At 34.1% G+C, this 12,439-nt stretch overlaps 1 protein-coding gene across 1 annotated transcript in view; it reads right to left on the bottom strand.

Moving 5' to 3' along the window:
* LOC144444229 (xanthine dehydrogenase/oxidase-like) overlaps positions 1 to 12,439 on the bottom strand; it is a 36,047-nt gene that overhangs the window by 22,769 nt on the left and 839 nt on the right. The window contains exons 2-11 of the mRNA XM_078133644.1: positions 9,680 to 9,737; positions 7,882 to 7,978; positions 7,108 to 7,216; positions 5,487 to 5,675; positions 4,014 to 4,070; positions 3,680 to 3,760; positions 2,825 to 2,966; positions 1,978 to 2,145; positions 748 to 824; positions 153 to 246 (exon numbers count right to left, since the gene is read on the bottom strand). Of these exons, the coding sequence (XP_077989770.1) occupies positions 153 to 246; positions 748 to 824; positions 1,978 to 2,145; positions 2,825 to 2,966; positions 3,680 to 3,760; positions 4,014 to 4,070; positions 5,487 to 5,675; positions 7,108 to 7,216; positions 7,882 to 7,978; positions 9,680 to 9,737 (1,072 nt within the window). The remainder of the gene's footprint in view (positions 1 to 152; positions 247 to 747; positions 825 to 1,977; positions 2,146 to 2,824; positions 2,967 to 3,679; positions 3,761 to 4,013; positions 4,071 to 5,486; positions 5,676 to 7,107; positions 7,217 to 7,881; positions 7,979 to 9,679; positions 9,738 to 12,439) is intronic.

The following is a 12,439-nucleotide window of genomic DNA, read 5'->3' on the forward strand; positions in this document are numbered from 1 at the left end:
CTGGTAAGCATGGTAACTTAAGTATCAAATTCACGAAAAGCTCATTTTGGGACCCCAAATATCTAAATATCTAATACATATATCTAAATAATAAATATTCAAAGATCATATCTTTAATATCATTCACATGATAATATTGTAAGTTGACTTACTTTTGGAGGCCAATGTAAGCTTACATCCGGCAGCCATGAAGAGTGGATTGAGATCTGATATTGGACTGGCTGTCATAATATTACCACCAACAGCCTACAGTTAAAATAATGGTTACAATTGCTGATAAAATAGAAATGATGAGAATACTAGACTGAAAAAGGGACTCATCCATTGTCTATGGTTTTTGTTGTCTTGAAAGTTGAAAGTTTCTTGTAATACGTACTCTATATTCCAGTTACCAAAGTTCTTCCCATCTTTGTAAATAAGGATCACATGAGGGTGTCCAAGATTTACCAATTGAGGGCTAAAATTGGGGTCATGGTTACTGATTGACCGTAGTGTAAATACATAATGTAATAACATATTCGTCTTCTTTCGTATATATATATATATATATATATATATATAACTCGGTGAGTATCAATCTGCTAAGACAGTGCTCTATACCGCAGTGGCAGAGCGTAATAGTTTTGGTAGTACTGGAACTCTTTCTTGGTTGTAACTCGGAGTTTCACGCATTGTGTGATCATCGCGGTATAGAGCACTGTCTATATATATATATATATATATATATATATATATATTAATACATACAGCAACGTTTCGAATTTGGTGTCCAGCAAACCATCGTAACATTTCTACCACAGCAGCAAACACACCACATTTGTAATCTGAAAGCAAAGAAAATAGTCATGAAACTTAAACACCTGGTACAAAATAGATATGGTGAACGGTTTTAAGATTAGAACCAATGTTAGTTTTTTAATGTAGCACTTTACAATTATCGCACCCAAAACTCAGCACCCTCAACAGCGATCATGATTTTAAACTGTTTCTGTACTGGTCATCGATAATTTTGACCATTGATTAATATGTCCTTTGCAAACATACCGAGGTGTAAATATAACTAGTAATCAGTGGTAAATCATTTTCACCATAACTGATCCAAAGAGACGCCCAGCATTATGTATATTTTGGCTGCATAAACATCGGGACTGTGGGGAACTTGGGTAAATTGATCGGGAATTGGTAACATTTACTGGATGTATACATGAAATACTTCAATTCCCTCAGTGATAGGATGATGATGTTACGTCACAATTTCTCAAAGTGTATTTAATGGCAAAATGGAGATGTACATAACATTGTTATATCGGAAGCTAAAATTGATTTTGTAAACTTTACCAAAGATAATTGAGTTTAAATAATGGTATAAATCACCTCATACATTTATTTCATCAATAGAAATTGCAATGTCATTTGATTGGATCTTTCTTTTCATAATTTTCAGTAAATATATTGTTGTTGTCTGATCGAAAAAGATACTCTAGTTACAACTTGTAGAGTTTTAATATGGTGACAAATTCAAAACTGAGCTTTTGCTCAAAATTTAAACTTGCCACTACACTACCTACAGGTAATATTGCTTGACCACCAATTAAAAGACACAATTGTTATTTTTAAATACATAATTCACAAATTTTTTAGTGAATACATCTTTGGTTATTTGATGAGAAAAATTGTCCCAGTTGCAGCTAGTGCAGGTTTAAGCTATTGCCATTGTGCAGCAACATTTCTATTTTTAATGCTACGTATGGCATAACTGTTTTTTGAAAAAAATGTAAATTGTAAATAAAGTTGACTTTTACCCCCAACCACTGTTGATTTACACTTTACACAATCAAATAAGTGACAAACAAGGACTTTTCTATAATCATTTTTAACGGAGAAAAACATCGTAAATAGTTATATTGCTAATCCAAATTCCAATAAAAAAACCTCTTTCACATCAATATGGTCGCTTTGAAGAAGTTAATTCATCACCTGGTAGTTTTGGAATCTGTGTTTTCAATACTAGGTCTATTGTTGATAGTGTCACAGATGCACCAAACATCACTCCATCACTGCTTATTTCGACTTTCTTCAGTTCAGGTATGTGAGTTGGTACAAGGAGGACTGGGTAGAATTGATTCTTGAATTTTACTTCAACTCCTACAAGCAAATTTTTACAACAAAATGTTACAATCCCATAGGTCAGCACACGCATAGCTAAAATAACTTAATTATACATATTGACAAGTGTCGTGTTTAATCCAAATACTGGAAGGCAGTATATTTCTGTGACTGACCTTTAACCCATGGAGAGTATTCTACAGACTTAGTGGATACTAAGCTGTACCACTATAAAGATGTGTTTCACTCACAGGACAAGTAGGAATTTGGGTGTATTCTTGGAATTATCTGTACTCCTAAAGTCTGCATTTTTCAGTAGTGGATTTATTTATATGCAAAAGCTTTTTCCGTGGAAATAAATCCTGCTAACATACTTGACATATTCTATATTCAGTTGTTGTGAAAGGTGTCAGCATTAGTTATACTAAATATGACAGGCTGACATAGCTGAGTGATTTACAAGTAGTGTGAACTTTCACCTTACATGGCCTACCAAATTAAAGTGTGCCAAACACGTCCTAAATGGCCAGTTCACCAATTGTTTCTTGCACCAAAATAAAAATGAAGACTTAACTCATACTTGACGATAAACTCAATGATATTTTATTTAACAAGTTCTCCATACTTAATTTTTTATGTGGCATGATGGAATTTATTCACAAATTATATATAATTGGAACACAAGAAATGAAACATGACAACCAAAGGACCAGCTCACCTATTTCAGTGTTACCAATGGCAAGTCTGGCATCTGGATACTGGGCTTTTAAATTCAACAATTCTTGTAAAGTTGCTGGCCTAATCCACTTCACTCTGTCACTACAAAACTGTACTGTCTTACTGCAATGTTTGTCAGAGTTCTACAGATAAAATATCATGAAATATACTTGTTAGTTTTTTTAAAAACATAATACTCATATATGTGATTAACTTAAATATCTTTTTATTGTCTGTTTTTCCGACCAAAATGATAATCAAACTATGTCTTTTTTGTACTATGCAAAAGGAATCCTCCTACAACTGTTGTAGTTTTAATATTTGGTATTATGAAATTACTAGACAGACAATGAATCGCAGTACAACATTTAACTACGTTATGAGTAATACTTCTGCTTTTGTACTTGGTGCCTCATATCTCAGAAACACTTCGAAATCAAAACAAATGCTGCATTATAAATGAATGCCTCTATTGTTACTTCTGATTTTATGACTATTATTTTCTGTTTTTTTATAGTGGAAGTGACAGTAATTATATTTGTTACCCCTTGTGTGCTTTGTTGTTGTTGTTGTTGTTGTTGTTGTTGTTGTTGTTGTTGTTGATGTTTTAAATTGACTATGTTCTGAGTTATTTGTCAATAAATGAATATGAATATAACGTGTATGCTGAAACACAATTCAGCATTTCCTTACAACTTGGCAATGCATAATTGTTGTATTATGTCGATTTCCCGCATGTGTTATATATTTTTCAGAGCACTCCACACTATCTGACAATTACTAATTGACAATTAATGAGTGGTAGTTATAAATTTAAGAGGATGATTTCACATAATTTTGACAAAAATTCACTCACCATAAGTTCTGGAGGAAAGATTGGTTCTTGTGTTGGATCATATGGAATAAACTCACTTGGATTAACCAACTCAGTGGAAATCTATTTATACACAAAAACGTATTTTAAAGTTCTTTGAACATAAATTCTCTATGCCATAGACAAATACACAATGCACAAACACATAAATACAGTAACAGGTTTATTTTTTAAAACCTTTTCTAATTCATAAATTCAGTTTTGTTATATTTCAAGAATGAATGAAAACATAGATAGATAATAAAGTCTATTTTTTCAGTAATTTTGACACTCTGGTTACTTTCATTTATGTGTTACATACCCCTTCTTCCTGCACATTCAAATTCCCATTCATACAACATCCATTATCTCCCCCTCCTCCACAGCAGTACTCCTGTGGAAAATATAGATATACAATTAATTCTCTAGTGTATAAGTTGGTGTATGTCTTATCATGATGATATGCTAGAAGTGTAATCCCATATATGATCTGGCCAAATAAACATTTGTGTTTCCAATAACGCCACCACCCCCTTATTTAAGCCGCCAACCCTAAGCACTTTTTTACATTCAAAAAGTAAAATTGTACTTCTATTTCCGTGTAAACAAATTTGGCACAAGTAGGTTTAGTGATTTTAAAAATAAAATTACTATTCCAGAGAAACCTAGCGGGATTGTTCATACTTCAAGATGAATGTTTACAGTACAGTCTACATATTGTGTTCATCATATAATTGTGCTCATTTTAGTCTTTACACCCCATCAAACTATCACAGAAATATTGTGACCAACGGGTATGTTATATTAGGGTTGAAGTATTTTCTCAACAACAACAACAAAAAATAGAAAATAAAATAAAATAAAATCCGACCTACATACCCTATTTTCTGAAGCCATGTTATTGAAAACAAACATTTTTTTAAATTTCTGCCTTAGGCCTAATAAAAACAAGCGACCTATCTGTCAGAATAGCTCCGCAGTGTTTTTTGTTACATATGTAGAGGTGGTTCGGCTGTTCAGCTATGCTAAATTATGCAGTTTTGTTTTAGCACAATAATAACGTGGTTAGTGGTTTCATATGATGGCTCACATACACTATAGAACACATTTCACAGAGAAGGTTGGTAAAATATTGTACTTTTATATTATAGTCATCATTACACAAAAATTCTAATTTTACCCCTAATTTGAAATTCATCAAATGTACATTCCAATGTCAACCTACAGGCTACATGGAATGATAGACTGTCTATGATTGAATAAATGATCATTATGACACCATACAATCATAAATCTTGTCATTGTGACATTTTGATTCAAATTAAACAATTAAATAAACATTCCTACACTCCGAACACTGTCGGAACTGTGTTACAACTCAGCCTACTTCGTTCGAGATCTTTTAGAAAAAAATAGCGCCCATGGCGTTCTAGCATAACAGTTTTTGGCTCTTGCTATGGGCGTGGTCTTGTTGCTAGGCATATTTGCTTACATTTTTTGAATGTTTACTTGCTTTCCTTTTAATCCTCTTATTATCTTTATAATATATACCATCAATATTAAATAAAATGTCAAGGAAACCCCCTACACGTAATCACCTGTTCAGACAATGCCGGAAGATTGTCTTTGAAATGTTATAGATAGAAGGTATACATTGACATAACATTATAGAAATGTAATAGCTAGAAGGCATACATTGACATAACATTATACTAGAATAGTTTAATCAATGTTTTATGTGTGAAGTATTTTCACTTGAGTAAAAAAGTTTACAAACTGAGCTGGTGTCCCCTTTAATTCATCGTCTTACCTTGGTAAATGTTTTGTACCCTTCTATGATTGGTCGATATCCAGTACAACGACACAGATTACCTTCAAAAGCACTCAGCACATCATCATAGCAAGGCTGTGGATTGTTTCTTAGGAGTGTATACATCGACATCACAATGCCAGGTGTGCAGAATCCACATTGAGAACCATGTGATTTGGCGATACGTTCCTGATTGGTAGGTGTATTGAAATAATTAATATCAAAATCTACATACCAGGTGTACAGATTCTATTCTGAGAACAATGTGATGGCTACGCATTACTGATTGGGTGGTAAAAAGAAATAATTAATATTAACATCTATAGACCAGGTGTACAAAACCCTCATGTGAATCAATACTGTTGGCATTATGATTAAGCCATTATGTCTTAACAAAACAGTTTCAAGAAATGTTCCAGTGCAGCTATTACAGAGATAGATAGATGGATGTACACTCTCCTGTAGTCATAATGACAAGTCGACATAATTAATCACACATACAAATCAAAGGCTGAATGGTTTAGCTGAAACATGTGAGGTATAAAAAGTACCTATACTCTGAGTTAAGTATTATTAATACTGATAATTATCTTTATTCATCCAAATAGGATCACAACTAAAGCCCTAGTGCTCTAGTACTCGTGGAAAACATGTGTTGTTCGGCAGGGTCAACTTAGTATCATTCTTCTTAATTACAGACATATATAAATTTTAATCAAACTGAGCCGACACTTGGTGGGTTCGAACCCAGACTACAGAGGTAAGAGGCATACAAGCTAACCGCACGACCACTGACAACCACCAACCAGATTTAAACTGAATGCCTCCCGTAAGGGCCGACGCACATTGTTAGAATTCATCATTCTAAACTATAGCTATTATACATGATGTATCACTTAATTGGAAAAATAATTATATGAAACTAAATGAAATTTGAAGCTTGCATAGTTAACATAGTGCCTAATTATTTAAAAAATTTGATTATGCAAATTAACCATATAGATTATTAGTTAAAACATCAAGCTTTAAATGACACATGCACTTCTTTATCGTCGACCATCAACACATATACAAAATTATCTCAAATTTGAAAGTCTAATTACCGAAAATCATTAATTATGCAAATTAATCATAAAATGTAAACTATATCAACAGGCTTTAGAGGATGTGTGCTTTGTCATGGTTGATGTATGTGCCAAATTCTATGTAATTTGAAACGTGCATTCCAAATAGCTTAATTACTGAAGATAATTAATCTTTATTGGATGTTTACCAAAATCTAACCAGTTCTTGCCATTAGCATATGGGAGATGTTTAGCAAATTTAATTATAATTGAACCAGCCGTTTTAAAGAAAATGACGACACAGACAGATACACACACACACACACACACACAACAGACAGATAGATGGACAGACAGACGGATGGACGGACGGACGGACGGACAGACAGACAGACAGACAGACAGACAGACAGACAGACAGACAGACAGACAGACATCGCCATTTCAATACCTCCCCTTACGGGAGGTAAAAACTTTTAAAATACTAAATTTGATTCAAGAGCATGGAAACAATATTTTATGGTTGTATGACTATTTATACATTTCTATATACTAACCTGTATAGGATGTAGTCTAGTTTTAGTGCTACCAATACCTTCTACAGTTGTCACGGCCATACCATGCATAGAACACACCGGAGATAAACACGCATTCACTGAAAAGTGACTAGATGAAGAAGGAGAAGTGATCGAAAGAAAGATAGAAAGTCAGAAACTCTAGAATGGTACTATTATGATAAAGGCAAACTAAGGTAGACACAAACTAACGCTATTTTCAGACAGACATACATACATACATACATACATACATACATACATACATACATACATACATACATACATACAAGCAAGAGTTTCATTCTGAGGCGACGCAAAATCATAAAAACACTAATAATTAATAAGCTGGATTTGGACCCATTCACACTGAATCTTTGTACCTGACACAGATCACATACCAAAGTCATCCAAAAATAGCCTTCATTTGTTCCTATCATTTAGCAGCACCCTGAACTTTAACCCTGGAACCCTCTTTATCTGGGAAACCAAATACACTGATGTAATCAAATGAAATTTTGTGTCAGACGCTAAAGATAAGTCTACTCTAAACCACCCATTATAATAGATCTCAATAATAGATCCATGCTATACATGTATATAACTGGAATGTAGATCAGATCTCAGACCACTATAGTTCCTTTAGTGGCCTGAGATCAGATTAATTATTTTTGAAAGTTATGCTAAGTTGTTGTAAATTCAGACTGCTTATAGCAATATTGGAAAGTTTACCATAACACTTTGAAATTAAGATTATAATTAAAAAGACTTGCAAACCTGATTTTCTTTTCCTTGTGGTCATATTTTGATACCATACAAGTACAGGCTCCACATCCTCCTTCAGCACAGCCTAGTTTTGTACCAGTGAGTCTTACTGTGAAAACGAATTAAGGACAACATATTCCTATGCTATGACAGACATGGTGTCAATGATAATGCAGTACAACTAACTACTGAAATTAATCATAAGACCATAATGGTAATATACGAGATCACATTGACTCAAACAGGCTCAGTTGAAATGGCCATTTTCATGGTTGATAAAAATTGGAGTTGCCCATAACTTTTCTTTTATTTTGTTGCAAGGGACATGCTCATAATTACTATGGTTTCACTTTGTTGTTAAGGGCATGCTCACAATTGGTATAGTTTTTATTTTGTTGCTAGGGAATGGTCACAGCAGCTTTGTTTTTATTTTGTTACTAGGGATATGCTCACAACTGCAATGATGTTTATTTTGTTGCTATGGGCATGCTCATAATTGCTACGGGGATTTATTTTGTAGCTTGGAGTATGCTTACAATTGCTGTGGTGTTTTAATTTGTTGTAGCATTCATGCTCACAACTGCTGTGTTTTTATTGTTCCTGTAGAGGAATGACTGCATTCTTAGACATACCATATTTTCAGATGCTCCTTGGAAGAACCACACATAATTGAAGAAACCTACCACGTATTTTGAGGCTTTAAATGTTTGAACGAAAATTAAAACATTCAAACCCCAATTTTCATGCCAGGATTTGAGCATCTTGCATTGAACAATTCTATATCTACATGTGAAATGCGAACACCCCAACCAAAACTCTATGATGGTGACTTTACAGTTGTTTTGCGGTTGTACAGGTAATTTAAGTTCAGCACACAATGAAATAGAATCATCAAACAAGTGATATATGATACTCGGACGTATCTTGAAATGAATACTGAATTCCAGACAGCAAATAAAAAATACTGGTACTACTACTAATACCACTTTTACTACAAGTTCACATGTATATGTTTATGTGACATCTGCTGCTATTGTATCTATACACATTGTGTGAATGTAGAGTGTCATGAAAATATGTCAAAGATCACATTTTGTTTCCATGGAAACTGTCAATCTGTCATTTCCCCATAGGGTTAACACTGTGCAATGGCCATTTTAAAGTGTGACATAATGTATACCACGTTACCTTTGGCAACTGTCATCAGCTGAGATAATAAGTGTAATAAATAATAAATTAAAAATTTATTTGTCAATTAGTATATAAGCTGTGTGCACACTTATACTTATACTCCATACTGTTCACTATTAAAAGTACTATATGGAGTGATGTATCCATCACTTTTTTCTTGATTTGAACTTGAAATGAGTTCAAACTATTTTGAGCAAAGTAACCGCAAAGTTTAAGGCTTTGAGAGAAATAATTAGATATTATTTCCCAATATGTTTCTTCGTTCAGCCTCAGACCACTCTATCTCTATAGGTGTCTAAGGGTCAGCCAAAGAAAATACCAGTGACCAAAGGGGCCCTTGTCACTATGAGTAGCTAGACGAGTAGTGACAACCGTTAGGTCACGAGTATTTCCGGCTGAATGACAAATATTGGGGAATAATATAATTATACCATCGCCAGTAATATATTTTTAAACTCGGGGAAAGTAATGGCAATTTTGAACATTTTGACTGATATGTTGAACACATCAGAACCAATGACATAGACATGCGTTGTCGAGACATAGAACGACCAGAGCATATATTCCATATTTTTTGTTGAACCTGGCTCGTGTATGGTATAATACTTATAAAGGATACACTTTGTTCTAAGGTAGGTCAATAAGGTCATCTCTGGATCAACATGTCTCTCCACGACCTGTGAAATAATAAGGGGACAAGATTGAGTCAGTGATTATAGTGGTTTATCACAGATGTACATATAAATCTTCACCTGTGTGACGTCAAACAGGACAGATCAAGGACCTCACGTGAATCACTCCAGGACCTGTTCTAGTCTGCTGAACTTTTTGTTCTCAACTGCCCAGAATGACTTGTTCCACACTATCACATTATTTAAAAAAATGCAAGTTCCGATAACCCAAACAACTCTAGTATAAGCTGCCGGCCCTAAATATTTTTAAAACAAAGAGCGTCATCTTGACCTTCATGCATGTCTGTTTAGTTCCACAAGTAGTAGTAGTAGCAGTAGTAGTAGTAGTGATGTCTGTACATATTTCATCAAACTGTCACAGAAAGGTATTCTGATTGGCATGTTGTTTGTTTTTTTGGGTCGAAACAATATTTTACAAATATAAAAACAATTAAAAAGATAAAATAAGATAAAATACATCCCGACCCAATCTGATTAAAATCCGATGTAGATGTCGGCTAATCGTTCATTGCTATTTTACCTTCGTTATTTTGCCTGAATAGACCTTCTTTTGGTACATGTTTACATATTTTAGCCTGATCGCCTCCTCTGGTTAAAAAATGTAAACATGTACCAAGAAGGTCAATTCAGGCAAAATAACGAAGGTAAAATAGCAATGAACGATTAGCCGACATCTACATCGGATTTTAATCAGATTGATCCCGACCTACCTACCCTATTTTCAAAGGCCATATTATCGGAAACACAGAATTATTTTTTTTTCACCTAACTATGCACTTTTGGTAAATGCAAACATTACTTTACATGCATCCCAGGGTAGTACGAGTTTGATCTGCAGAGGTACTTTAATTTTTATTTAATTCTATTATCAAAATGCCAATGATCAATGATGATTTGCCTGTGTAGCAGTCGGTAGCTTTCTACTTGCATCCTGGTAGCTCAAGCATTGAACATGCCAAATCCCAGAATGTGACAAATGTAAATGTGGAACAAATGTCATCGTATTCAGATCACTTTTACTTATATTTTGAAACTAAATTTAATATTACATAATGCTACATATCCAATTACTTTGGTTGGAAAACCACAGAACAATCTGACTTGTCAGTAGTCCATACATCGACCTCCCAACAGGTGATGAAGGAAAGTCACATGATTACTTAATTTGCATACCCATCAGGCATCATTTGTAATATGAGATGGAGAATATAATGCAATTAAATGTACAGTCTTTGTCAAATTTTACTCAAAATTGAGGAAAAAATATATGGATTGTCTTAATTATATGATAAATATATAATCCCATAAAATCAATGTTAGTTTTATATCATTCTACTCCTTGTTTGATTCCATGCACCCTAAATACTCACCTGCAGCTCATATACTCACCTGCAGCTCATATTAGTCCACGGAATCATACTTGGAGCATCATGACGTAAAACTAAACCTTAATGTTTTAGGATTAAATATATATAAAAAAATAATTGTAAAATGAGAAATCGTGATCACTAAAGGTTGAAAGGATGACTGGTTGAAAACTTTATCAACTTCCCTCAATTCAAAATTTGTTGACAAATTAGTATTCTGATCTGTATCCAATTCACGATTGTTTACATATGGCCATCAATCCAGTGTACACAATGATTAGTAAAGATTCTCAAGTAAATTTTAGTGAACAATAGACATTTGTTTTATTCCTTTGAAGATGGCTTGTATATTTCTGTAATTAGGGTTTGTAATCAGATTTCATGGCTTGCCCGACGCCTCTCCAAAAACTGTCTAGGCGCTGTTCAATGCAATGAATCCATGATGCAGTAACTACTCAATAAGGCAAATTGATAACTGTATATTTTTCTTATGTTGAGGTGGCATTGTGATTTCAGTGTTTGAGTGAATGTCCGCATGTCCAATCAAGTATGTTTATAGTGGTTGCCTTGACAAAACATACTTTACAGTGAAATGGAATTTGTAATTACATGTTTTGACTTGTTATATAAACTGTATGATGAATGAAGGAGTCCTGGTTGGACATTGGACATAGTCAAAACAGCTGTACTAAATGAATATTTAATGAGCGATGACCACAGCCCTATGTTACTAGTGACATGCTCTGTCTGTTCGAGCTTGGCTCACCATGGGGTTGAACCATAATTAACACCTTTCGTCAGGGTCTTGACTATACTGTGATTGAAGGTATAAATCGTAACGATACTGTATAGGAACTAGACTACATAACTGGGTGCACATCTATTAGTAAGGTCATTGACAGCCGTTTCAATTTAGGAAGACATGGATGATGCATTTAGGCTAGTTCCACTACGGCTGTTAGGGACGTTGGTGTCTTGTTTGTTTGTAGAATTGAACAATGGCAACTAGTAAGATCACACAGGGTGAGTGACCTGGAATAAAAAGGTCAGACATCCTGGCATTTAGTGTTGATTAAAAATGTTATCAATTGCCACAATATTAGTCTGTCCGGAACCGTACCTTGTATATCTATCTCGTTAGATGTACTTAGATTACTACCTTCGTCCATAAACTTTAACACACTGCACTGTAGATACCACGCTATAGAATTTGTTTCCAACATTAACTTTTGTGACACACTATTAACCATATCATCCCTAGGGACGGTACCAGTAGGGTAGCTCTGGTAGGGGTTTGCGGGCAATATTGTTAACCCAAGC

This window comes from Glandiceps talaboti, chromosome 2, assembly GCF_964340395.1.
Source record: "Glandiceps talaboti chromosome 2, keGlaTala1.1, whole genome shotgun sequence".
NCBI lineage: Eukaryota > Metazoa > Hemichordata > Enteropneusta > Spengelidae > Glandiceps > Glandiceps talaboti.